This window comes from Petaurus breviceps, unplaced genomic scaffold, assembly GCF_028583685.1.
Source record: "Petaurus breviceps papuanus isolate PSGF00001 unplaced genomic scaffold, PetGlider_PUasm1.0 90825, whole genome shotgun sequence".
Classification (NCBI taxonomy): domain Eukaryota; kingdom Metazoa; phylum Chordata; class Mammalia; order Diprotodontia; family Petauridae; genus Petaurus; species Petaurus breviceps.
The window spans coordinates 17,600,637-17,628,538 of NW_027187353.1; the positions used below are offsets into that span (position 1 = coordinate 17,600,637).

At 41.1% G+C, this 27,902-nt stretch overlaps 2 protein-coding genes across 3 annotated transcripts in view; one reads left to right on the plus strand and one right to left on the minus strand.

Moving 5' to 3' along the window:
* The window catches only part of FBXO22 (F-box protein 22), a 27,577-nt gene extending 966 nt beyond the window's left edge, over positions 1-26,611 (plus strand). Inside the window, exons 2-7 of one of the 2 annotated variants that reach the window (XM_069071412.1) lie at positions 415-547; positions 8,601-8,688; positions 9,593-9,688; positions 11,598-11,759; positions 20,996-21,161; positions 25,446-26,611. In XM_069071412.1, the coding sequence (XP_068927513.1) occupies positions 415-547; positions 8,601-8,688; positions 9,593-9,688; positions 11,598-11,759; positions 20,996-21,161; positions 25,446-25,860 (1,060 nt within the window). In that variant the 3' untranslated portion in view covers positions 25,861-26,611. Of the gene's footprint in view, positions 1-414; positions 548-8,600; positions 8,689-9,592; positions 9,689-11,597; positions 11,760-20,995; positions 21,162-23,976; positions 24,110-25,445 lie in introns of those variants that run through there. The other variant, XM_069071413.1, reaches the window with a different exon arrangement.
* The window catches only part of NRG4 (neuregulin 4), a 64,079-nt gene continuing 51,511 nt past the window's right edge, over positions 15,335-27,902 (minus strand). Inside the window, exon 7 of the mRNA XM_069071416.1 lies at positions 15,335-18,636. The gene's annotated coding sequence lies outside the window, so the exon portion shown is untranslated. The remainder of the gene's footprint in view (positions 18,637-27,902) is intronic.

Sequence of the window (27,902 nt, forward strand, 5' to 3'; positions counted from 1 at the left end):
GGGGGCCGGGGGGGGGGGGGGGGGGGGGGGGGGGGGGGGGGGGGGGATGTCCATCGAGAGTGTGACCCAGTCTGGCCTGTTCGGGCAGGCCGAGGTGACCGCGTGTGCCCTGGAGAAAGGGGTGGGAGCGGGATCCGCAGATCTAGGGCTGCTGGAGCCCGGATGGCGGGGGCCCCTGGGGTGGGGCCTGTGAGGCCCGTAGGAGGCTGCGGAAAGGCCTGAGGCCTTGGCGGTCAGTGTAGGGAGGAGGAGCCCGTGCACTAGAAGCCGCCATGGTTTTCTGGGAGCCCACCTTCCGCCACTGCAGAGTTGGACGGACCGGCCCGACACCCAGGTGGACGGAGATTCCTGGCAGGCAGTTGAGAAAACGGGTGTTGGGATGGCTTTGGAACCTGTCCTGGTTTTCTTTTCCAGTGTGTCCCGCTTATGGAAGGAATGTGTGCGCCGAACCTTGAGGACCCAGCAGAGCGTGGCCTGGATCTCCACCATGGAGCCTGGGCCCCCAGAGATGCACTCGCTGGTTCAGGTGTTAGCCAAGGAGCTTGAGGCAAGTGTTGGTCAGCCAGTAATGAAGCGCTGCATTTCCTGTGGTGTCAGTCTTTAACAGACTGAGCATTAATTCTCCAGAGATGTTGGCATCTTCCTTGGGGCCATTGTGCATAAATTTTGTTTCATTTCTTCTTGATGTGTGTGTTTACAATATGGTCACTATTCGTTACATAATTAGTCTTTATGGAAATTCTTTCACTAGCTAGATGTAAAATACCTATATGTAGATCATTAAGGGAGTTTTTAGTGATACCTTTCCAGTTAGGTTTTATTGGTCTGAACACACAATTAAAGATGACACGATGATGGCTTGGTAATAGTTTCTATGGGAATTGGGCAAAAAAAAATGTAAGAGAATTGGCTTTTTAAAGTCCTAAAGCATGGTAAGATGGGGGCATATTAAGATACAGAGGAGCACAGATCTATCAGAAACATTCCAGTGGAACTCAGAAATGTACCACTTTGGTTTTTGTGTGTGTTTGTTTTCTGGAGGGGGGAGGGTAGAGCAATTGGGATTAAGTGATTTGCCCAAAGTCACACGGCTAGTAAGTGCTAAGTGTCTGAGGCTGGATTTGAACCCAGGTCCTCCTGACTCTAGGGCCAGTACTCTATTCACTGTGCCACCTAGCCATCCCAAATATTCTCCTGATTGTCTTTTTTTTTTTTTTTGAATGGGGAAGGCAGGGCAGTTGGGGTTAAGTGACTTACCCAAAGTCACACAGCTAGTAAGTATTAAGTATCTGAGGTTGGATTTGAACTCAGGTCCTCCTGACTCCAGGGCCAGTGCTCTATTCACTGCACCACCTAGCCGCCTCCAAAATGTACCACTTTGGAAGGAAATGAAAAGCACTTCTAAACTTCCTTATCCTATCCAACCCCAGAATCTATAGGGGTCCCAGGTTGTGAGGAGACAGAGAGATAGACAAGCAGGATTAGGTCAAAGGTGGAATCCAGGTAGCCCCTAGAAACTTTAGGCTAGTCTATCACTCCCAGGCTTTCTCTGAAGAAGGGTTAGAGGAAAAATCTCAAAGTGTCCTGGAGACCAGCTGTGAAAATGACCCTAGGTAAAATTCAACTTGAGCAGTCCTTGAAGACTATGGAAGGAGTCCAACAAAGAGGGAGAAGGATGGCAGTCAAAGTCTGTGGCAATGAGAAGTCCCAGAGACCTGTCACAAGAGGCACCCCCCCCCCGTCTCCTGTCCTTTCCCATTCCCCCCCACACACACACACACACCAGTACATCATTATAACAGCTCTAGAATCGCTTAAAGGAGGGGCCTAACCATGCCATTTATTTGGTGAGCTTGACCAAATGTCGCACCCTTCTCTTCCCACCCCCCAACCTAACAAATTAGATGAGATGGGCAAATGAAGGTAAAAACTACAGATGCCATGAGAGAACTATCTTGGTTTGGGAAACATGTATGTAAACCCCAAGAAAAATAGCACCTCAATAAGCATAAGGTAAAGCTTAGAGAAATATATCTTGGCCATAGGGACTGTAGCAGTAGCAGGAAGAAGAAAAAGGGAGAAAGGAAAAAATGGTAGGGAAAATTGACATAGAGATGGTGGGAAACCTTACCTAAGAACTGATTGCCCTGAAAACTAGGTCAGACAGAAAACAAAGACTGATTTTGACAAGAATTAGGAAGACCCAAACAAAAGATTAAAAAAATAGAAGAAAGTGTAAGAAGTATAATAGCAAAAGCAGCTGGTTTAGAAAACAGGTGAAGAAGGAAAAAAACCTAAGAATTATCATATCTGAAAACCAGGATTAGGGGAAAATGTCTTGGATAGCATATTAAAAACAGTAACAAAAAAACAAACCAGCCCAGAACTCTCAGAACCAGATGGAAAAATGAAAATAGAAACAGTATAGTCACCTCTGGAAGGAACCCCCAAAATGAAAAAACTCCAAGAATGGCATAGCCAAAATTCAGAGCTTCCATCAAAGAAAAAATACTGCAAGCAGCCAAGAAGGAGTTCAAGTACCAAGGAACCACAATAAGATTCCCAGAAGACTTATAAGGAGAGAATTTGGAATACAGTATTACAAAAGTAAAAAGATAAAGGCTTATAACCAAGGATCTCGCAAAAACCATGTGTATGATTTTATGGGGAAGGGGTTGGTGAATGGATGTTTAATGAAATAGAAGATTTCCAAGCATTTCTCATGAAAAGGAAAGAACTGAGTAAGTAGAAATTTTTTAATGAGAATGCAGAGAGTCCAAGAGAAATAAAATGGGAAGGGCATATGGGGGAATGAGTTATTGACGTATTTATAGGACAAGAAAATGTTTTCTCAGAACGCTCATGTTTTTAAGGGTTTATACAAAAGGTTAAAATGACAGAAGTTCTCCCATTCTAACAGGAAGACAGAAATGGGAGAGACAGGACGATCCTGGGGAAGAAGGGAGGTCTGGGGGAAGTGGGCATCCTATGTATCTCACTTTTCATCTGAACATGATGAAGGAACATAGAGCACAGTGCACCCACACATCAACAGACTTTTATATAGACAAAGATTAAGCTCAGGAAATAAAAGATAGGGCAAAGGGGAGGGAAAAGAAAGGTTCAAGAGGAAGTGATCATGAGCAAAACAAACTGAAAAATTGGAGGGAGGAGATTAAAAAGAAGGGAAGAAACTAAAAATTTGATGTCGGGACTGAATGAAGTAAGACTAAGGGAAGAACTGCATTATAGAGGAAACAGGCTATTTCAACACATAGGATGACAAGTGTTAGACAAATTACCTTCTGCCGCATTTTAAAGAGGGAGATGGGAGGAATCAAGAGGATAGATGAGAATATACACAGCTAACAGTGACAACTGAATGAGCTAAACGCACATAAAACACAGGAGGCTAATAGTGATTTAGAAAGCAGAGTCTAATCTTAAGTTTTCAGGAAATATTTGAGACACTAGGATTAAGATGAACCGGAGCAAACTCATACTTAAGTTGAATTTAAAGCAAGGCTATGATAAATATTCTTGTGGTAAAAAGAGGCAAACCAATATTTTACATTATCTTAAAGATGTCATTGAAATGATAATAGTGAGGAAGACTGTACCCCTTCTGAACCTAAGCAAATCTAACTGAAGGAAACTCTGGATCTGAATAGAACTTGGGAAAATTAGAGAAGATAGCTCTTTTGTGATGAGAGGTTGTGAATGGGGTTAAAATAGAGTTTACATACTTTTCAGCAATACAAGACACATTAAAACTTGGCTGTGTATGGGGGGGGGAGCAATAAAACCAAAAAATTGAATGCAATAAAAATTATATTAAGTTAAACTATTAGCAAGTTTTTAAAAAACAAGACTATTGGGTCAGAGCTAATTACATAAACATTTTTTCATCAAATCAAAACTAAATGCACTAAAACTTATGGAACATAATGAGTTTTGAGGGAGAATTTTATATCTAAAAGCTTTCATCAGAGTAATCGGCAAATTGGGCATCAAAAACTTCAACAGCAAGTCAGAAGTCAATCAACAAAGTAGAAGATAGGAAAATTAAAGGGATGAAATTGAAAGCATAAAAAGACCATTAAATTGATATGCTAGAAGCTACTTTAAGAAACTAAATTGTTTTAAAAGGAAAGAAATATAAAAAATAGAAAACAAAAACAGAATTAAAACTTTTGTTCAGTCATGCTAACAAAGCTGATAAAGGAAATGGTTGAATACTTTTTTTAAAAAAAAACAGATTTACAAGAAATAGATTACCTACTTTTTTTGGAGGAAGGCAAGGCAATTGGGGTTAAGTGACTTGTCCAAGGTCATACAGCTAGTCCATGTGTCAAATGCCTTGAGGCTGAATGTGAACTCAGGTCTTCCTGACTCCAGGACCAGTGCTTTATTCACTGTACTACCAAGCTGCCTCAAGACATAGATTGCTTAAATAATTCAATATCATAAAACCTGAATGATCTGTAAATGAAATCCCAAAGGAAAAAACTCAAGCGATCCTATGGATTTGCACATGAATTCAAATATTCAAAAAACAGTCCCAATACTATAGCACTCCCATGATACAGGTATGGTTTTGATACTAAACTGAGGAGAGACCAATGTCACCAGTGAATGCAAAAAGGGAAGAAAATGCTTTTTTGCAGATGATAGGGTGGTATGGTATACTTGAATCCAAGAGAGCCAACCAAAATTAGTTGAAATAAGCACAGCTGCAAGATACAAGGACATATATATCCATGTAAATCATCAGCATTCCTATATGTAATTAATAGTCATCAGGGAGAGCTTAAAAGAGAAACTTCGTTTAAAATAACTAAAGAAACATTTGGAAATATGCCTGCTGTGATTCATACAGAAACTAAAGGAATCCAACTCTAGCACTTTGCAGGAATGCAAACCTAAGTAATCAGAAATATTAAAAATATTAAAAATATAATTAAAATGGCCAATTGTACTGGGGAAGATTTCGGAGAACTAGAAATAATGAATTTCAGATGGGAGAAAAGAAGATGACTTTCAGGGGTAATGATGAAAAAAAGTATGAAGGAAGTATATCATTACCAAATATACAAAGTAGTAATTAAAGTGACTTGGTACTCATTTAAAAAAAAAAAGGATCAGTGGAGTGGATTAAGTTTGCAATGTCTATAAGCAGTATAATGTTTGATAAGCCTAAATAAACCCAGACTAAAGTTTTTGGGGAAAGGATATTTGGGAAAATATTTCAATATTTGGGAAAAGTAAACATCAGTGTGACAGAAACTAGGAGTAGATGAACAGCTCATGTTAAGAAAAACTATGCCTTAAGCACAAGAGGTGGCAAAGTAGAGTAACAGAAGGAATGAGCTTTCAAATCTCTGGAAAGAGTTCACGAATAGTAATAGGATCATATAAGATAAAATGAACAATTTTTATGTAAAATTAAAAGGTGTTTTTTTTTTTTTTAAGCAATTGGGGTTAAGTAACTTGCTCAAGGTTACACGGCCAGTTATTTCTGGGTGGATGCTAAGTGTCTGAGCCCGGATTCGATCCCCCAGGTCATCCCGACACGGGCTGGTGCTCTTACTCGCAGTGCTACCTGGCCGCCCCTAAAATTAAAAGTTTTTGAACAAATTCTAAATTAGAAGGGAAACAGGAAACTAGGGGGAAAAAGTCTTTGAAATAAATTTCTCTGATAAGGACCTTACATCTAAGTTTGAAATGAACTTTTATGAGATGAAAACATTTATGCAATTAAAGACAAAAAGTCAAAGGATATGAACAAGCAGTTTTCAGAGGAGGAAGGGAGAGACTTAAGCTGCGTATACTAGCATCTTAATTATTGGTAGAGCTGTGGTTAGGCCCAGCTACTTTATTCTGGAAGGAATTTGAAACTGCTTCAAAAGTCCTTCACCTATGCATATTGTTTGGCCCATTTATACCACTTCTAGGCCCATATCCCAAAGATATCAAAGAATATGGGAAAAGACCTCTATAAAAATGATTCATAGGAGTTCTTTTCCTGGTAACCAAAAATTAGAAAGTAAGGAGGTAATTCTATTGAGGTTCACAATTAATGGAATGTTCATATGCTATAGGAGTTGATGAAACAGTCTCAGAGAAAACTGGTACAGAGAGTGAGCAGAACTCAACATAAGTATAGAGGAAAACAACTTTGAAAGATATTAGAACTGTTTAGAACCCAATTGTTAAACTTCACATTCTTTGATGCAAAGATACCACTACTAGAACTATATCCTAAAGAGTAGAAATAGACCATGTGTACAAACATATTAGGGGTTCTTTTTGTAGTGGTAAAAAACTGGAACCTACGGGGGTGCCCCTCAGCTGGGGGAATGGCTAAAGGAATTACGGAGTAGGAGTTTAATGGAACATCATTGTGCCTTAAGAAATGGTGAAAGAGAAGAGATGGTTTCACAGGAACCTGGGGAGATTTGTGTGAACTAATGCAAAGTGAACAGAATTAGAAAAACTGTCCACATACATAAAACACAATCTATATATACCTATACACATGTATGTATAAGTATATCACATATGTGTGTGCAACAACATTGTAAAGACAACTTTGAAAGACTTAAGAACTTAATCATTGCAGTATCCAAAAGACTGAGGATGAAAGTTCTCTTTACTGATGAGGGACGTCATGAACTTAAAAGATGGACATTTCTGGACATGGCCAATGTGAGAATTTGTTTTTGCCAAACAATGCAGTGATGTAGTGAGGGCTTAATTTTTTGTTAAATTTGCCCAGTGGGTGGAGAGAATGAACAGATAGATTTTAAAGGATGTTTATGCTATAATACTACATTTGATACATTTTGTTAAATGTGTTGATTTAATACATTCAATTGTATATTATTGTTCCTGTAAATTAAAGTTCAGGCACTGAACCACAATGTCAAAAAGTAATGATGGAGGGAGCACAGCAAGTAAGAGCACCGGCTCCAGTGTTGAGAAGACCTGGAGATCGAATCCCGGGCTCAGACACTCAGCACCACACCCAGAAATAACTGGCCGTGTAACCTTGAGCAAGTTACTTAACCCCGATTGCTTAAAAAAAAAAAAAAGTAATGATGGAAAGACACTGCATCATCTGGCTACTAAAAAAAATATTTTTGTGTCCTGCCTTAATGGGGTAGAAAGGCTTTTAATACTACTGGCATGGGGAACAAATGAGGAGAAGTTATTGAAAAATATGCAAAGTTAAGAATGAATGCCATTTGTATTTTTAAATCTTTTTATTGCTGTGATGCATACTGTGGAACAAAGTATTCAAGAATAGAAATATTTTTTAAAATAAAGTCCTAAATCATATTGCTTTGCAATAATCAGCCTAGTTCCAAATTACAGGTGGAAGGAAACATTCCTGAAGGTTGACTGTAATAGACCTGTAGGGTCAGAATTTATTAATTGCTTTCTCGGTATGTTAGAGCAAAGTTAAATGTTATTAGAAATATTTTAAAACCTGTTATGGTTTTATAAATAGATTTTGAAAGAAGTTTTGGTAATAGCTCTCTTTTACCTTCTAGCTGTGTTTTGAGCAATACATATAAAGGAATGTTAGGCATAAACATTGACTAGTATGGAGATTTAAGGTGGGAAATACACTGGTAACTTTCCATTTTTTCGGATTTGGTGCCATGAAATATGAATTTGTGAAGAAGCTCATCCAAGTGTTCTCTCTCTTTCTCTGCCTTTTTATCTGGGTATCTGTGCAAAAACTATAAAAATATCCCATCTCCAAAATTACATTTCTGAACCAAAAAATAAAGATAATACGTGGATAGATTCTCTGGAGCTGGAGTTCTTAATCTTTTTGTGTCAGGAACCCCTTCTAAGAATGTTTTTGAATTCATGAAATAAATGCATAGGAAACCAATTATTGAAAATAGTTATATATTTTTTAAAGTTCATGGATCCCTGTCTAAAAACCCATTACAGAGTTTAAGCTCATCTATTCAAACCTGAAAACTGTCTAATAGGAAAAAAAAAACTTTTAAAAAGCTTATTCCCACATTTACTGTAAAATGAAATTATTCATAGGAACAAATATAAAGTATTTTAAATGTATTGCTTCTAATTTTTAAATTTTAACTAATGGTGGCCATGTCTTCATTTGACATGTATTTTGTTCCTTACTAGTGGAAAAATCTCTTAAGATGACAGACTGAAAGGAAGTTCACCTTTTTTTATAAACAATTTATGGTAGCATATAAGCTTTTTGAGTGACGGACTGCCATTTGTATGTTTCCCCAGTGCTTGGCATGATGTCACATGTGTGTAAGCACTTAATACGTGTTCATGGATCATATTTCAGGTTCCATTGTGTTCTTGATTTATTTGATAATGACTGAGCTATCGCAAGTTATATCCTTAGGTAGCAGAACTTTCTTAGCAGGGAAATCTGTGTTCTAAAAGGAATAATGTGATTAGAGGAAGGTCATTATGGAAGACCAAAGGTGCATTGAAGGAATGTAGTCACCCAGAAGATGGGCCAGTTAACTAAGAATGACCTGACCAGTCCTCCTGAGTGGCTACGTTCCAGCTTTAGTTCTCCCAATGCTTTTTTGCAGAAGGTTCATGCATTACCACAGACTGTCCTCTACATGGCTGATGAGGATACATTCGTTGGAGAAGAGGATGGCCATGGACACAAGAAAGGTGATTATCAGAACATAAAGGATTATCATTTTCCTAAGTGGTTTTCCAATATTGAACCAAATCTGAGAGTTGGTGACAGCATTTCAGCTCTGTGTGCATGTCATATGATGCATTAATAAGTCTTTATGTAGATGACGCTTTGTTCCAAATAACTTAAAGCCTAGTAATAACCGCTTATCCCAGCTGTTTGAAAGTGTTTTTTTTTTCTCCTGAAATAGCTTATATGTAACTTAGTGTAGATGAAACTAGTAGCTATAAAGCTGAGTGCATGTTGGCCAAGAGACCTATTAATGATAGAGTTATCTGGTCTCTTCCTGGTAGCAGTGACTGATACATTCCTTTTTTTTTTTTTTGGAGGGCTATTGGGATTAAGTGACTTGCCCAAGGTCACACAGCTAGTTTTTTGTGTTCTGAGGCTGGATTTGAACTCAGGTCCTCCTGACTTCAGGACCAGTGCACTATTCACTGCACCACCTAGTCACCCCGACTGATACATTCTTTTTGTGCACTGAGGCATGAAGTCTCTCATGCAGTGATCACTTCTGTGTGATGAAAGATGCACATAAAACTACAGAGTTTTACTTGTGGAGTGGAGTAATTGTCCAAAGCAATTACACAACCAAAAAAGTAGTTCCACTGCCATATCAGCCAAATAGAGGGAGAAAGCAGTAGTTCATTGAAGTTCTTTTGTGGCTTTCTTATTTGTTGGCATTATGTTAGGGAAAGGGGAAATGGCTCATGACTTAAAGTCTGAAATGTTAGTTCCTGAAGTCGAGATAGATGTTACCTAATTGTTATAGAGTAATCTTTAAAATACAAGTTCTTAATGAAAAAAAATACTGCTTTAAATGAAGACTTAGAAAGATTCCTTCATGTCTCAGTTTTTTTTATCATTTTGTTACAGCACGAAAGAGAAACCCCCAGGAAATTGCACGTGCCATTGAGAAGTTGTTTCCAAAACGATGCCATGTCCTTGGAGTTATAACCCCAGGAGTCATAGGTGAGAGAGCCCACTGAGGTAGGACAAACACGGCTGACTCTCTTCTTAGAAGAAAATATATGATTGATAGCTTTTGTTTTTGCAGTTCTTTTGTTTCTAATATGTTCCTCTCCTCCCTCACTCTTGGGGAGCACTGCCCCAAGACAGACCAGAAAAGAAGAGAAAAGCAGTTCAGCCAAAGGAATGCATTTGGCACATTTTGCTATGTGGGCAGTGCTGGGTACCTTTTGGGCTTAATTTGATCACTCATATTATGTAGCATGGAACTTTTTTTGGAGGGGGAGAATCTTTATGTTGTTGTGGTTAATGGATTTATTTTTTTTCTTGTTCTCCTTATTTCATTTTGCATCTTCCCTTCTCTGTTCTTGGTGGTCATCATTTCTGATGAAGCTGGAGAGATGTATAGGTTTTTAAAAGCAAAATTATTTGGGTCTAAAAATGGTAGTCACATTTGTCATGTTCTTACTCTACTTGACCTAAATAGTGTTTCCAATATTACAGCTAATATTTAAAAATTAGTTTATTTCTAAAATTAGCCCGAGGGACTGGTAAATGTGCAGTGTAAGTTAAAAATCCTGATCTGAAATATTTAATTGGTGACTTGGATCAAGGCATAGATGTCCTGCTTAGCAAATTTGGAAATGATCCAAAACTTGAAGAGGAAGCTCATGTATTGGATGACAGAGTTGAGATCCAAAAACAGTCTTTGACAGGCTATAATGTACTGAATTTAATATGAAGACCTCAGTTTGTTTTTCTTTAAATGAGTTGTACAAGTCCAGAGTGATGTAAGGATAACAAGACAAGAGTTGTAAAACCCCCAGGTTTTAGTGGATTTAGTTGACTTTGAGCTTAGTATGAGTCAACAGTGTACCATGGCAGCAAAAAAAAGTGAACACAATAATCAACTTAATTTTTTCATTAACAGAGACATGGAGACAAGAACAGGGGAGGTCACACAGCACATAGATATGTCCTCTTTGGTTCTCACCCACCCCTTTGTTAAAAAAAAAATCAGCTTAGCCTTAGCCTCGTTGATTTTCTGCTGTTGTTTCAAAGCCACATCTCATGGGTTTTTCTGCAGCTTGTTATTGAGAGGGCTCATATAGGACATTCACTCGCCAGGTGATTACATAATTGTACTTGAAGATAACCCCCAGTGTTCCCATACTGCAGAAGCTTTGAGCGGTGGGCAGACATTACAGAGAGGCAGGTTTTGTCTCAACATAAGGGAAAGCTTACTTAGTTCACTTTTGAACTTAGGGGTTTTCTTGTGAGTTTTGTTGTTGTTGTTTACATGAAATAGTAACATTTGTCAGCTCTTTGGACTAATGTTGTACATTACTCTAAATAGATAGTAAAACTTAAGGTCATCTGCACATAGAAAATTCAACAGCTTGATTTAGGTAGATAGAATTGACCTCAGCTACCTAGATATTTTCAGAGAAGATAATTTAGACAGTCTAGTTTAATGAGATATGTTTAATCCAGGTGGTCAAATGCTTTTTAAATATAGTGGTTATCTCTAAAACAACTATTAATTTCTATCTGCTACCTTTTCCTGTTTCAGGGGGACAGTGGGGATTAATTTGTGAGCTTTGGGGTTGTTAATCCATTCAAGAAAGATATTAATTTATTTAATTATTTCTTGATTTCATTTTAAATGTTCAAAAAAGAAAGTGACTGAATAGAGTTTTGGGGAAGAATAAAGGTGAAATCTTTAATAAGTGATTGTCGACTGAATTTGAGTCAGAAAAAGGCCTTTGGATAAATAAATAACTTTCCAATTTTAATGTAGTCTAGGTTGTTTAGCAATCTGGCCTGGGAAAGACCTCCTTGGATTTGGAGTTGAGAGTAAGACTTAAAACCAAGTGTGAGAGGACACTTTGCGTTATGATTTATTTTCCAGTGACTCCAATGGGATCGGGTAGCAATCGACCTCAAGAAATAGAAGATGGAGAAGCTGGCTTTGCAATATTGTTCCCCAAAATTGATGGAGTAAAAATTGAGACTTTTCATTTTCTGAAGGATCTGAGAAAATGTATCCATGAAAGCAAATTAATTGAAGCAGGTAAGTTGCTGTTATTTGTTTATGTGTGTAATCAGGCAAGTCATTAAACAAAATAACTAAAGGTTTCCATCTAGCAACCCATGGTAATACTCCAGATGATAGTCAATTTTCTGGTAACCTTAAGAATGGTGCAGAGCAAAATTGCTTTGTAGGCTGGAAAGAAAAGGAATAGACTCATTTCCTGGCAGTGGGCCTAAAAGCCAAACCACACATTGAGCACCAGAAAGCAGCATGTAAAGGAGCTAGACAAGGAGGGGAAAGGGATGTGGGCAAAGCGACCAACAAGACCAGACCAGGTTTGCACCTGAGGGGCACACAGCCCTGCCCTCCTGAGAAAACCAATAATGCACAAGGACATTGCATTCGCCAGTCTTCTGAGTTAGAGTTTTCAGTCCTGTCGGTGCCTTGGTTTGTGTGGCCCTGAGGACTTGATCTAATCAAGGGGATTCTATCTCCCCACATATCTTGGGTTTCAGTTCCCTGTTAGCAATTTTTGTTCTATCCTTGGCAGAGAAGACTAGACTAAGTTAGAGGTAAGCAGTTCTGCCTTCTCTCTCCTCTTTTTTTCCCTACATACTTTAAAAACCCTTTTTGGTTTCAAAACAAATATATTTGATTGCAATATTATATAATATTAAGTTTACAGTTATTTACATTTTAAATAAGACTCCAAAGAAGAAATTCTCCAGTACCTTTGGTAAATCTTAAGACTTTTAGAGGTTTTTGGAAAGATGTGGACAGTAATCCTATGGGATAGGCTTTGGTGGATAGACTTGGGACTAGTACCCACAAAGGTAAAGAGGACATCATGAATCCAACATTGAGACTAAGCCAGGGCCTTTTCTTTTGAGGAACACGTGGCATGTGCCTGTCAGTGTCTCTTCCTGCTGCCCCTCCAGCACATACTGTAACATCTGAGATGTTTCCATGATTGGAGTGAATCAGCTTTTTGCTCCTTTTATCTCTAACGTTAGAATGAGGATGCTTTCTTAGATTTTGTTTAGTTAGCAAAAATTTGGATTAAAGTGATAACTTCTTACAATTGTGTTTCCTGGTAGGGAAAGCAATTTCAAAGAATTTTAATGTATTTTGTATTCTTGAATAGGGGAGTATGTTTTTCTTGACCCTTTAGAATTATTTTCTGAAAATTTACCATCAAGTATGTTTTATGTCTAGTTTGGTTTGGGGTCTTTGACAGGATCTTTATTTTTTAGGTAGATGCTACTTATTTTAAGAAAGATTTCATGTATTCCTGTGCTCACCAGTGTTTTCAGTAGAAATGGGTGTTGTATTTTGTTAAAAGCTTTTTCTGCATCTATTGAGATAATCATATGGTTTCTGTTATTTTTGTTGTTGATATGATCAGTTATGCTGATGTGCTAATCAGTAGAATAGGTTAGGTACACAAGACACAGTAGTCAATGATTATTGCAATCTACTGTTTGATAAACCCAAAACCCCAGCTTCTGGGATAAGAGCTCACTGTAAGACAAAAATTGTTAGAAAAACTGGAAAATAGTATGCAAGAAACTGGGCATAGACTAGTGTCCAACACCATATACCAGAATAAAGTCCAAATGGGTACATGATTTAGGTATAAAGGCTGATACTAAAAACATATTAGGGGAGCAAGGAATAGTTTACTTGTTAGATTTATGGAGAATGGAGGGATTTATGACCAAACAAGATAGAGAACATCATAAAAAGTAAAATGGATAATCCTGAAAACATTAAATTGAAAAGTTTTTGCACAAAGCCAATGCAACCAAGATTAGGAGGGAAGCAGAAAACTGGGAAAGAATTTTTACAACCATTGTCTCTGATAAAGGCCTCATTTCTAAAATACACAGAGAACTGAGTGAAATTTACAAGAACACAAGTCATTCCCCATTTGATAAATGGTCGGAGGATATGAATAGGCAGTTTTTAGAGGAAGAAATTAAAACTATCTGTAGTCATATGAAAAAATGTTCTAAATCACTGTTGATTAGGGAGATGCAAATCAAAACAACTCTGAGGTACCATATCACACCTAACAGATTGGCTAACATGGCAAATGTTAAATGGTGAATGATGAGGAAATGATGAATGAGCAGGAAAATGATCAACGTTGTAGAAGATGTGGGAATGTTAGAACACTAATTCATTGTTGATGGAGCTGTGCGCTGATCCAACCACTCTGGAGAGCAATTTGGAACTATGCCCAAAGGGCCATTAAACTGTGTATACCCTTTGACCCAGCAATACCACTGCTTAGGTCTATATCCCTAAGAGATCATAAAAATGGGGAAAGGACCCACGTGTACAAAAATATTTATAGTAGCTCTTTTTGTGGTGTCCAAGAACTGGAAATCAAGAGGCTGCCCATCAATTGGGGAATGGCTAAACAAGTTGTGGTATATGAATGTGATGGAATAGTATTGTGCTATAAGAAATGATGGAGGGGCGGCCAGGTAGCACAGCGAGTAAGAGCACCGGCTCCAGTGTTGAGAAGACCTGGAGATCGAATCCCGGGCTCAGACACTTAGCACCCACCCAGAAACACCTGGCCGTGTAACCTTGAGCAAGTTACTTAACCCCAATTGCTTAGGGGCGGCCAGGTGGCTCAGCGAGTAAGAGCACCGGCTCTAGTGTCGGGATGACCTGGATCAAATCTGGGCTCAGATACTCAGCACCACACCCAGAAATAACTGGCCGTGTAGCCTTGAGCAAGTTACTTAACCCCGATTGCTTTAAAAAAAAAAGAAATGATGGATATACGAACTGATGCTGAGTGAGAGGAGCAGAACCAGGAGAATATTGTTCACAGAAACAGCCACAGTGTGTGAAGACTGATTTTGATAGACTTAGCCCTTCTCAGCAATGTAAGGACCTAGAGTAGATCCAAAAGACACATGATGGAAAATGCCATCCACATCCAGAGAAAGAACTCCATATTTCTATGGAGTTGGAATGCAGAATGAAGCAGACTGTTTTCTTTTTTGTTTTGTTTTGTTTTTTTCTTTCTTGATGGTTTTTCTCATTCATTATAATTCTTCTGTGCAACATGACTAATATGAAAATGTGTTTAATAGAAATGTATGTGTAGAGTCCATATCAGATTGCAAGCCATCTTGGGGGAGGGAGGAAGGAAGGAGAAAATTTAAAACTTAGGGAAGTGAATGTTGTAAGCTAAAAATAAATAATTTAATTTTTTAATTTTAATTTAAAAAATTTATTTATTTTATAGTTTTCAACATTCATTTCCACAACATTTTGAGTTACAAATTTTCTGCCATCTCTCCCCTACCCCCCAGATGGCAAGCATAAAGGGTTGCTTGTACATGTATACATAGATGGGGGTGGGGGAGGTGGTATTTGATTATACTACTAGGAGTTTTATTTTGGGGATCTTTTTCAAGAGGAGATTGGTAAATTCTTTCAATTTCTATTTTATCCTCTGGTTCTAGAATATCAGGGTAGTTTTCCTTGATAATTTCTTGAAAGATGATGTCTAGGTTCTTTTTGGGGGTGGGGTGGGGTGTGGGAAGGCAGAGTAATTGGGGTTAAGTGACTTGCCCAATGTCACATGGCTAAGTAAGTTTTAAGTGTCTTGAGGCTGGGTTTGAACTCAGGTCCTCCTGACTCCAGGGCCAGTGCTCTATTCACTGTGCCGCCTAGCTGTCCCTAGGATCTTTTTTGGATCGTGGCTTTCAGGTAGTCCAATAATTTTTAAACGATCTCTCCTGGATCTATTTTCCAGATAAGTAGTTTTTCCAGTGAGATATTTCACATTGTCTTCTATTTTTTCATTTGTTCCAATCTGTTTTGTAGTATATTGATTTCTTATAAAGTCATTAGTTTCAGTTTGCTCCAATCTAATTTTGAAGGAATTATTTTCTTCAGTGAGTTTTTTCATTTTCTATCTGACCAGTTCTGCTTTTTAAGGCATTCTTCTCCTCATTTACTTTTTGGGCCTCTTTTGCCATTTGAGTTAGTCTATTTTTTAAGGTGTTATTTTCTTCAGTATTTTTTTTAATCTCCTTTAGCAGGCTTTTGACTCACTTTTCATGATTTTCTTGCGTCATTCTCATTTCTTTTCCCAATTTTTCTTCTACTTCTCTTACGTGATTTTCAAAATCCTTCTTGAGCTCCTCCATGACTTGTGACCATTTCATATATTTCATGGAGGCTTTTGATAAAGGAGTTTTGACTTTGCTCTCTTCTGGTTCTATGTTTTGATTGTCTTTGTCACCAAGTGATGATTCTATAGTTTGATTTTGCTTCCTCTGTTTGCTCATCTTGCCAGTCAATTGCTTGACTTTTGAGCTCTTTGCCACAGTAGAACTCTGCTTCCAGAGTGGAGAGTGCTGTGTCCCAAATTTTCTGGGGTTTTGCACAGCTGTTATCAGAGCTTCTTCCAGGCACCTACCTCAGAACTGTGAGGATGACTGCCTCTCCACAGCCTCAACAAGCTCTGCTCCATTAACACTCCTCACCCCAGGACTGCCACCCAAGACTGTAACCCAGATCCAAGCAGGGCAAAGCAAGAGAATCCTGCCTCAGCGCCAGCAAAGAGATTCTAGCAATTGCCTTCTGGTCACCACTTGGTCCCCCCACAGTCTGTGGGTCTAGAGCTTTGGAAACATTTGCCGTGGGAGCAGCTGCAGATGCTGCCACCTCTGCCACCCCAGGGACAGGGGCTGGACCATGCTCTTCTCTCACACAGTTCCAACAGATTTCCCCACTGACCTTTTATTTTCTTTTTGGCATTTATGGATTGAGAAGTCTGGAAACTGACACAGCTGCCAGTGATTCACTCTCCTGAAGTCTGTTCCGACTGGCCTGTGCCACTGAGCCTGCACTGGAGTGGCCCACATGGGACTGCATTCTGCTCCCAGTTCAGTGCAATAGACCCTTCCCGTTGGCCTGCCAGGCTGCCTTCAGTGGGAGATTTGTTTCTCTCTGTCACTTTGTGAGTTCTGTAGCTCTAAAATTTGTTTAGAGTCATTTTTTACAGGTATTGGAGGTAGTTGGAGTGAGAGCTCAAGCAAGTTCCTGCTTTTACTCAGCCATCTTGGCTCCACCCCCCAGATAATTTAATTTTTTAAAAAATTAGTCAAGGGATGGCCCCTTTATAGAGGAAAAAGAAAAAAATCAAACCAAGAAGGGAAGACCCTCAGGGTTGCTAGTTTAAAGAGAAACTGTTATCATAGATGTTCACTCTGAGTCTGGTGGGCACAAAATTGTAATGTAATGTAATGCCAAGGAAAGGCAACTTCCCAAGGTTCAAAATACCAGCATAGGGGCTCTCCATTTTATTCAGTGACCAACCAAGAACAGAGAAGATCAAAACATGGCATCATTCAAAATACAGCATTTACTAAGTGTGATTAAATAATCTCCAAGTACTACCCCACCCCAGGACCTTCCAATCATTCAATTACAAAGTCCCTGTTCTAAATACTATTCCACCCCTAGGCTGTACCTTCATTTAGTCCACCACAAAGCCCCTCTTCTCAAATGGAGATTAGTTTCCAATCTAAGTAAAGTACATTCATTTGTTCAACCATAGAACACAAAAAGGTCAAAAGTTCCCCACCCCTGGATCACAATTGAATCTACCCCAGAGTTACATCATGTTTAAGCACAGCACTTAATACCCAAATGGAGATCTTTTCTTCATCTTGACTTGAGGCAAGTTCTCAGCAATCTTAGTTCCTGGGGAGACAAGGCTTAGCAAGGCCACAAGATACATTGCCAGTCCCTTCATTAATTCATCCTCTGTCTGTAGAACAGTCCTAGAACCCCTGAAAACATTAGCAAAACCCTCTCCCAGGATTTCTGTAAACATACAACAAGAAAATCCTTCTTCAGGGCTTCTGAACCAACAGAAAGGTTCCCAGACCCCTGCAACAACAGCACTGTCCTTCACCAGTGGACAGTATTCACTCTGTCTGCAGGACAGTCTCCAGACCCCTGCAACAACAGCACTGTCCTTCACCAGTGGACAGTATGCACTCTCTGTCTGCAGGACAGTCTCAGGATCTCTTAGCCAGCAGCCAGGTTCCAGGACTTCTTCAACAGGACTGTCTTTCACCAGTGGACAAATCTGGCAAAACAACATCAAAACAGACAGACAAAGTACCAGCAAAACAGCCATGTCTCCTCAGTCCTTGGCAGCTCAGGGGGCAGGTCTCAAAAGTCCAGGGCAATTCAAAGTGGCCACCAGCAATTCTCTCAGTCTCTCTCTCTGCCTCCACGAGGTGCTGCTTCCAAAAAGTTCTTCTGCCTCTCTCTTGTCTCTCCAAATCTACGTCACCAGCTCCTCCCAGTTCAGGACTTTCTTTTCACATCAACAAGGCCATCCCACAGGTGGGATTAACAAGCTCTGGGTTTTAACACAATCAATTTGAAAACCAGGCCAATACAGGGGAATCTTTAATTGCCATTACTATCACAAAAATATAGCCATTAAGTGGAGCTTGGACAGGGACCTATTGTGGTCCAGTCTATGAGCTTCAGAGTGAAATGGGAAAGAAAGAGAGAAAGAAGGAAGGAAGAAAAAAAGGCAACGAGGCAGGAATCTAGCCAGTAAAGCCCAGGTTAACTAACTGGGAACTTCCAGCCATCAAAATTGGCCTCCCCTTGGCGAGGAGAAGGAGGGTTCGAGCTGAGTTACCCAACTGACTGGGTCCCGACTCAGGCGGCCTGAACTACTCACGAGTTGTGCTTGTCCTTCATTTTGAAGAGGATCATGACGTCAGGAAAATGATGACACGACTTGCAGTCGACTTTGAGTGAGAGAGTAGAGGATGAAATTGAAGAGGAATTGGGAGATTAGGGAGTATCATTGTGACTGTGGAAGTCCCTCCATGCTTGGGTGTATGGGCAGGAGCTGTGGAGGAAATAGGGATGGTCATTCAGGTGCTTAAGTCTTAGAGAAAGGCCCCCCCCAGCCTGGGCGGAGGTGGGTGGAAACAGCAGACAATAGCCATGATGATTTGGATTGGGTAGAAACTTTCAAGTCCACTTCACAAGAGGAGAAGTTGAGTAATTATAAAGGAGGAGATTGTCTCTCCATTGTCAGTGCCTTGCATCTCCTTCAGTCTCACCCCCTCCCTACTCCTTTGTGAGATGTGATCTAGCCAGGGCTGGAGAGAGTATTTGGGGATACTTTATCCTTTAGGGGGTCCAGATTTCAATAAGAGAAAGAGTAGATAGCATTGTCAGAGAAAGATCCAGGATGAAGGAAAGTCTTTCATTATAAAATGGAAATTCCAGAGGGCACAGTAGAAGGGATGACTGCGGTTGGAGTGGGGAATGAGTAGGATTGGGTTAGGGAAGATGATGGGCATGAGAATGGGATGTGGAAATGGTTTTCTTCTCAATAATAATAATAATAATAACTAGTGGCTACTCTGTGCCAGGCACTATACTAAGTGTTCTACAAATACCTCATCTAATCTTCAACACAACCCTGAGAGTTTGGTGTTATTGTCACTTCCATTTTACTGATGAGGGAAACTGAGACAAGCAGAGATTTAAGTGACTTACCCAGGATCACTCAGCTAAAAAGTGTCTGAGGCCGGATTTTATTTATTACAGGGATAGGGACAGAATTGGAGAAGATGGGTGGCAGGTGGATAGTGAAGCCCACATTCTCCAAGGAGTGTTGCTGAGGGTGCTGATAAGCTCTGACTTTGATCTCTTCTGTATGTGTTACATGGGCAAGTCACCAATGATTCACGAGTCCAGGCCCTATTCCTATATAGTCTGAATTTACATAACATGTTGTATTCCCACAATCTAAATCCATAAGTTTTTGTTTACTTCCTATCAGATGTTGAGGATAAAGACAAAAAAAATCCCCCAACAAGGAGCTAATATTCCATTAGAAGAGACAACATGGAAATAGATGTGCATGTATGCATGTGCACATGTATACACATCTCCCTGTACAGATAACTTATATATGCATGCATACACACACACACACACACACACACACATATATATATATATATATAAAGTGAATATGAAATAAAGACAAGGTACGTGGGGTCATTGGCATTTGAGGCTACATCTTGAAAGAAGTGAGGGGATCTGAGGGAGAGTTTCAAGTCATTGTAGAACAGGAGCTCCTTGAAGGGAGGGATTATCTCACTTTGAATTTGTGTCACTGGTATCAGGCACATAGTAGGACTTATGTGATGAATAGCTTCTTGTTTAAGGGCTGAAGCTAACCAGAATTCAACATCACACTCAGGATTGACCAGTATTCATTTGTCTCCCATAATCTTGGTAGCTTTAGCTTTTCAAACAGGATGGGGGGGGGGGGTGTTGAGGATAAAATCCATAAAGATATAAAGTGTACATTTCCAGGGCTGATGGATTGATTCTCTAGACTTTTTATTAAGCACCAGCTATGCTAGGAATTATTCGGTCATGATTAAATTATTTCATGAAAGACTTCTGTGAAGCACTCTTCTCTATATACTTGGGTTACGTGACTTCACAATGAGTCCTTAAGCAGTTAACTTCAGAATTGTTTCTTTAAAAAGAATATACATACTCCAGATGGTAATCACTCCTTGCTTTTGCTGTGGGCCTGGCCATCACTGAAATGCTTTCTCATCTGACTGTCCTAAATCTGCACATGGTGTTAGTGTACAGCAATTTTATTTTTTTAACAGTCAATCCTGAAGTTCTACCACTTAGTTAAATAAATTCAGCTATACATATAGAGCCAGATCTGAAAGTCATTTTGTTTCAAACAGAAGACAGTTGGCAGTCTAGTTGGGTCAGATTTCCCTATATATTACTTGGGGTTTTCAAATACCTACTGACTCCTAAATCCACTGGGATTACACTTTTGTTGCTGTTGTTCTAAGGAGTATTTGCATATTTAGACTTTAAATGGTCTCCAGTATCTGCTGCATGTCTTTGCTTTGAATCTTAGAGGCCAGCTCCAGTCAGGCCCCTGCCAGCATCCGCAGGAGTAGAGAATTCTAGATTGGGGGAGGAAACACTTGAAATGAAAAGGGCACTGATGAGAGGAGATGATGATATGGGGGCAGAAGAGCCTTGTTTCTGCCACAGATTTCTGGCACCACTTCAGGAACGTCATCTCTGCTCTTGGGGCCTCGGTCTCCGCGTCTGTGAGAGGAGAGGAGGAGGGAGGACTAAGTGGCCTCTTGGGGTCTTTCTGGGCCTGTGACTGACGGGAAGTTGCTTCTCTTTTTTGTCCATTACAGGTCTTAAAAACAATCCTGAACTCAGGGTGGTCCTTATTTTTGGCTACAATTCTTGGAAGATAGGAGCTGCTGGATTTCTTCAAAAAGTAGTCAACATTCTCAACGAAAAGAGCGTCATGCTGGCTGGTGGCCAAGTAGACCGCTTGACTTCCCTGACATCAGAGAGGTTTGTGCTCATCCTGCTCTGTCCTGGGTGGGAGGAGGATCATTGAGATTCTTGGCGCTCTTTGGGGAATTTTGGGGAGTGGTGTCATCCCTCCACCTCCAAACTTGCTGGCATAATGTATCTGGTTTTGTAATAGACAGGGAGAGTGGAAGAAAAAGATAATAGATGGCATTTATATAGTAATTTAAAGTTCGTATCCTCACACCACCCTATGAGGTAGGTTATTATCCTCCCCACCTTATTGCCTAGGGTCACACAGCTAGTAAGGGTTTGAGGCAGGATTTGAATGGAGAGCTTCCTGACTCCCAAGTCCTCACTTCTAGCCTCTCGCTGTTCCACCTACCTGTCTAAAAAACACTGTTTTCCATACCAAGACCTGGTTTCATCTCCCAGCTCCTAAACTTGGGGATTCCAATACTTGGTCATCTGTTAAAGGTGAGACCTCTGGGATCCTGGAGCCGGAAGATTCCTGAGAGGTCATCTTGTATCTCTTCAGTGAGGAAACCAGGGCCGAGGGAGTGGTGCTTCGCTGCCCCCTTCTCTGCCGTGCTGCCTCCTCTAGTTCTGGGAGGTCAGGTAGCAGAGGTCAGTGGTGTGCCCTCCCTAAAGGACTGTTACAGGTCACCCCTTTTCCAGGTTCACTCAGACATTCTCCTCCCACTTGGATAGTTGTGAGTAAGTGGATATTACACTTGCTGTCAGCATACACAAGTGATCCATTCCATCCCGTCATCCCCAGCAGACTGCCTGCCTCCTTTGTTGTCCCACGTATGCCTATGTCTGCCTTGGCCTTAAAAAGACATCACTTGATCAGCCATCCCTGCCAGTCAGCAAGTGTTGGGGGCTGACTGCCTCAGGCTTTGTGCTGAGAACCAGGCTTAAAAGTACAAAAGGGGAGCAGTCTCTGCTTGCTAGGGGCGAAGGAAGTACACAGAGCATACATATACATCTGTAGTAAAGTCAAGGACATTTTGGGGAGACTCCCAGACTTGCAGTTGGAGGGTTCAGGAAGGGCTCCATGCTTGGATGGTGTCCTAAAAGAAGACGGGACTCTGAGGCAGCAGTAAGGCTGTCAGTCAGTGGTCAACAAGCATTTATTCCGTACTTCCTGTATGCCAGGCCCTATGCTAAGTGCTCAGGATGCAAAGAAATGCAAAACTGTGAGAAAACTGTCTATACCCAGTGCTTCCTGTTCTTCTCTGACTTCTTTACTCTCTGCAGTCTGTCTTCTGACTTCCTCATTCACCTGAAACTGCTGTCTGTAATTGGGATGATCTTTCCTCAGTTCCCATCAAACTTCTCAACCTCTCAACAGCCTCTTCCTTGGCCTCCTTTACTGACCATTCTTCCATGTGGATCCCCATCTTGTCTCCCTCTGTGTGCAGAAGGTTCTCAGATCTGGCTGCCCCCTCATCTTCCTCCTGAGCTACAGTCCCATATCACCCACTGCCTTTTGGACACCCAACAAGTCATGTACAACACTCATTATCTTCCCCCGCACATCCAATATTTCCCATGACATTCCTGCTCACTCAGACTCCTTGACTTCTCCCCCCACACACCCCATAGTTTTCATCTGTTGTCACATCTTGTCATATCACCTTCTCTTCATTCACACAACCTCAACTCTGGTATGAGCCCTTTATCACCTTTCTCCTTCTGGGCAATGTCCCTGCTTCAAGTTTTTTTTTTCCACTCTAATTCTCCTCTCCCCTTAGCTGCCAAAGGGAAGGTCTGTTGGGCAGGTGCAGTGAGGATACTAGTTGGAGCTGGTGGAATCAGAGAATGCTTCATGTAGAAAGGGGCAGTGCTTGTGCTGATCCTGGAAGGAGCAGAGTGCAGGAGTGACCAAAGGGGACAGCCCGTAGCAAGACCTGCACTGGGGAGGTGGAGGGTCACAGATGCAGAATAGCAAGGAGGCCGGGATGGTGGAACACTAGTGAGCATGGAGGGAGTGACCGGGAAGTACGTCCACTGGAAAAGAAGAGAGACACAGCTTGTAAAATTTTTGCAGCTTAGCACCGCCCTCAGACTTTTGGGACGCCTGGTTATTTGCTCTTAGAGGCAATGGGAAGCAAGTGGAGTTTATGGAAAAGAGAGCTGACGTGGTCAGACTGAGCTATAGGAAAATAACTTTGTTGGCTGAAGGGCGTGGGGAAACCAAGACAGCTGATGAGGGCTGTTTGAGATGTTGTACAGAGAGAATGATGGGGTTTGGATACAAGTGAGTGAGAGGAGGGCTTTGAAAGTCCCAGCAAGGTTGCTGACCTGGGCCTGCTGGTAGGAGTGGTGGTGCCCTCCTTGGGATTATTGAAATTCAGAGGAGGGGTGGGTTGGAGGGAAAGATAACAAGCTTTTAAAAACTAGAACATCATGGTTCTGAAAGGTTTTCTTCCCTAGGGGCGCAACTTCATTTAGTTCTCATCAAGAATATTTTATTATTACAAGCTTTTATTTGTCTTCAGAGATGTCAGCATTTGCTTCCCTCTTTTGGAAACCATCCCATACCTGTTTCTTTTGTTATTATGCACCAGGTAGAAAGTCTGTAGTAGTTCCTTGTGAGAGTGTTTCTTGATGCTGGATGTTCACAAAACCTTTTGTTCTGCTGGGATCAAATCCCCCAGATAGCCTGTGCATACTCTCAAGGCAGTTGAGGGTCCAAAAAAAGAAAATTCAGACTTTAATTTCAGAACAACATCCATCCAGAGATGGGGATTTTTTAAATTAATTTTAATTTTTGTTCTGAATGTAGTTGGCATTTGCATATAAAAGATTATATTAACTGAGTTTATATTCTCTGCCCTTTGTATAAAAGTGGTGTCCCTAACGATCCCTGTGGTTTGAACAGTGAAGGAAAACCAGTTTTGAATGGAGGGTTACAGCCAGTACTTCACAAGAAAGTGGACAGGAAAGAAGAAGAAAGCCTGGGGTAACAAATTCTATATAATAGAATTCCCAAAGCCCGATTCCTTAACTCGCACAACACTGGGAATGCAGATTTTGGACCAGACACAAGCTCTGAATATACCTTTATTAATTGTAACTGTTGCCCCTGCCACAGTTGCTGGCCTTCCTCCACGCTCCCTGTAGCTGTCTCTGCTTTACCTCAGTTCATCCACTCTCTTTGTTTCTATTATCCATAGATAATGTGGTCATTGCTTTCACTTCAAAAATTCAGGTAATTTCTGCCAGTCTTGCTTACCTCTGAGGCCAAATTGTGACTTCCTCTATGTACATACTCTGAAAAACCTGGAGTGAAACTTGTTGGTTGTAATATATTCACACTCCAGGGTTGTGTGTCATGAAAAGGGTAGGAGACAGTACTAACCCTTTTGTTGGATGGTATCCCAGACTATGCCATTTAAAACAGAGGTGTCAAAAGGCCCTGTGGGGAAGGAACATTGGCTGATGGTAGAACCAGATTAAAATATAATTGGGAGGGGTGGCTAGGAGCACCAGCCCTGGAGTGATGAGGGCCCGAGTTCAAATCTGGACTCGGACACTTAACACTAGCTGTGTGACCTTGGGCAAGTCACTTAACCCCAGTTGCCCTCCAAAAAGCAATATATTAATAATTGGGAAATGTTTTAACAAAGTAATGATACAGTACAATATAGATAATGTTAATGTGTGGTTTTCTAAGTCAGTATGTTCCCCTCAAGGAGCTTGACACCCCTTTGTAAGATTAATGTAGTTTGAATGTTATCTGAGTTTTTTTATTTCCCTTGTGAAAGAACGATCTTGGGCAGTGGTGATCAGCAGTAAGAAATGGCACAGAATAACCTTGGATAATTTGTAGAGGTATCCATGAATAGACAAATTGAGTAGTATTGTGACATAAAATACTACTTGAGGGTCAGCAGCTGGATTTCTAGTGCTCAATCCTTCTTTGCCTTTTTGGTGTTTCTGAATACATAGGGAAGAAGAACATCAGTGATGGTCTTTAATGCTTCCTCAGCTCCTCTTTCCCTCCCACAAAAGTAGCCATAGACCTGTGAGAGCTTGACAGCTGGGTACATGTCACTTTTCTGACTCAGAATTAGGCCCAGCCACACTTGATGGCAGAGAGGCTCCTCATCCTTGGGGTGGCAGCTCAGGAAGGACCCCCTCTCCCCCCTTGTGTAGCTCAGGGGCAGGTTTGGACATTCATTTGCATGTCTGTTCAGCACTCCCAGAGGCAGGGGCAGGGTGGGGGATGCTCCAGTGAACCGCCAGCCCCAGGGCCCGCCCAGCTGCCTGCAGGCTGGAGGCTGGTCCTATGCTGACGTGTGTGTTACTTTTCAGTAACCCCCCCACCAACGAGGCGTGTGGTGTGGTTGGCCTCTCCTTCAGTGGACCGCAGATCCAGAGCGCGTCTGTCCTGCTGAACCAGGACGTGAATGATGAGAAGACTGCGGAGGCTGCCATGCAGCGCCTCAAGGCCGCCAACATTCCTGAGTACAACACGTTTGGCTTCATGTTCGCCTGTGTGGGCAGAGGCTTCCAGTACTACCGGACCCGCCGGAATGTGGAGGCAGATGCCTTCCGGAAGTTCTTCCCCAATGTCCCCTTGTTTGGCTTCTTTGGAAATGGGGAGATAGGGTGTGACCGGATAGTCACCGGGAACTTCATCCTGAGGGAGTGCAACGAGGTCGAGGATATCCTGCTGCACAGCTACACCACTGTCATGATTCTCATCCACCTGGGCCCGACCAAGTGAGGCGCTCGTCAGGGGCGCCCGCGGCCCGCCGTCCCCAGACCGGGCCTGTACATATTTCAGATGAAAGTACCGTTAGAAGTATCTGTTTTATAACTTTGTTTAATGCTCTCAAGATAATGTTGGAGCAGGTCTAAAGATGTCAAGTGAAGGAGAATCTGTGTGTAAGATAATAGTGTGTGGAGGTCATCGCTGGGTCAGCTTGGGGGAGATGGAGGGCCAGTGCCCGGGGGATGGGGGTGGGGGAGAGCACTGGATTGGAGGCCAGGCTCCCCACTGCCACGTAGTAGTTGTGTGCAAAGCCTTTCTGAGCCTGTCTCCCCATCTGCATAATGGAGAGTAGTACGCTTGCACTAGCTAACTCACAGGGTGGTTGTGAGGCTAAAACAGAATGTGTGTAAGCGCTTTGTAAACCTTAAAGTGCTACAGAACTGTGTGTAAGTGACTATTGTCAGATAAATGATCATCTTGGGGCCATAATCATGAAGTTTTTTTGTTTTCTTCAAAAACATATACAACATTAGTCTGTTGTCTCCTTAAGGGAGACCTTTTCTCAACTGCACCTGTTTTTCAGACACTTTAATAAAGTTATTACATTATTTTTACTCATTGCATAAAAGTTAAAATAAAATATTTTGTGGTGGTAGTTGGTCCATTGAAATTATTCAAAATAAATTTGCAAGACTAATCAACAGTATTACTTTATACATGAAAGCTATTCTTTTCCATTTGTCAATAAAGAAAACACAAGTAACTCTTTTTTGTTCCCCTTCTTTTTGTAGCTTGAACAGCAGGCACCTGAGAATAAGTTCACTGTTCTCATTTTTGTTCTTGGAAATGAACTTGGACATGACTGCTTTGCAGCCAGATGGTATAAACGATTAGGGAGAAAGAGGAGATGAGTATCTATCCCTTCCACAGCAAACATTGAACACCAGCAAAGCCATGGTTATGGATAGTAGCAGTGGGAGGCAGCTCAGCACAATGGAAAGAGCCTGGCTTCAAAGGCCACTGAGCCAATCTATTCAGCTTTGTGACTGCTAATGGTTTCACACCCGATTGAGAGGGTTTCTTCCACTTCTGAATGCTGCTGAACTCTCTAGAAAGGGTTGTTAATGGTTCTCCATGTGTACTGTTGTGTTTCCCCCAGGGGTCCTCAGAACCCAGTGCTTAGCCCCCTTGATTAAATTAGGATGAGGACAGACATCATTTTTAGTGGCATGTCCAGCCTAAGGAACTGCATTTCTGGAAGGACCAAGACTGTTCTGCCCAGCTCACATCCAAACATCATGTTCAGTGAAGAACACAGATGAGTGAGCTCGTTGAGAGGGACCATCACCTATGAGCATTAACTGAAGAAATGAGGGAGGAGAGACTCTAGGGGAGTCTTCAGACTGCTTAGATCCTTAAAAGGCAGAACTAGTGACAATGGGAAGTTGGGGAAACCAGTTTCAAATTAAACCAGGAGGAGCAATCTTTACAATGAGAACTGTCCACAAGTGAAATGGACTATCTTGTAGGGTAGAGTTGTGCATCACTGAAGGTATTTGAATGGAGGCTGGATGACCATTAGTCAAAGGATTCCTTTTTTTTTTTTTTTGCCTTTTGGAGGGCAGTTGGGGTTAAGTAATTTGCCCAAGGTTACACGGCTAGGTTTTTTTGTGTGGGTGTTAAGTGTCTGAGGCCAGAACCAACTCGGGTCCTCCTGACTCCCGGGCCAGCGCTTTATTCACTATGCCACCTAGCTGCCCCTAAAGGTAAGGTAAGGGTCCACCCAGGTGACTTCTCATTTTCATTCTAGCTCAGATTCTACAGAGTGGGTTTGGAGTTTGTAGAATCTCTGGCTTTTGCAGTAACTAACTTTTGGCCAATTAGCTGATACCCTTGATAATTTTCTATGCTTTTTTTTATGATGATGGTTCTACTGAATTTATTCTACCCAAAAGCAAGCACCACACACCACACATAACCCTTCCTGGCCTTTTTGATTATTTATATCCTCTATCAGATGACATTTTCATAAAATTCAACCCCTCACCCTAAGC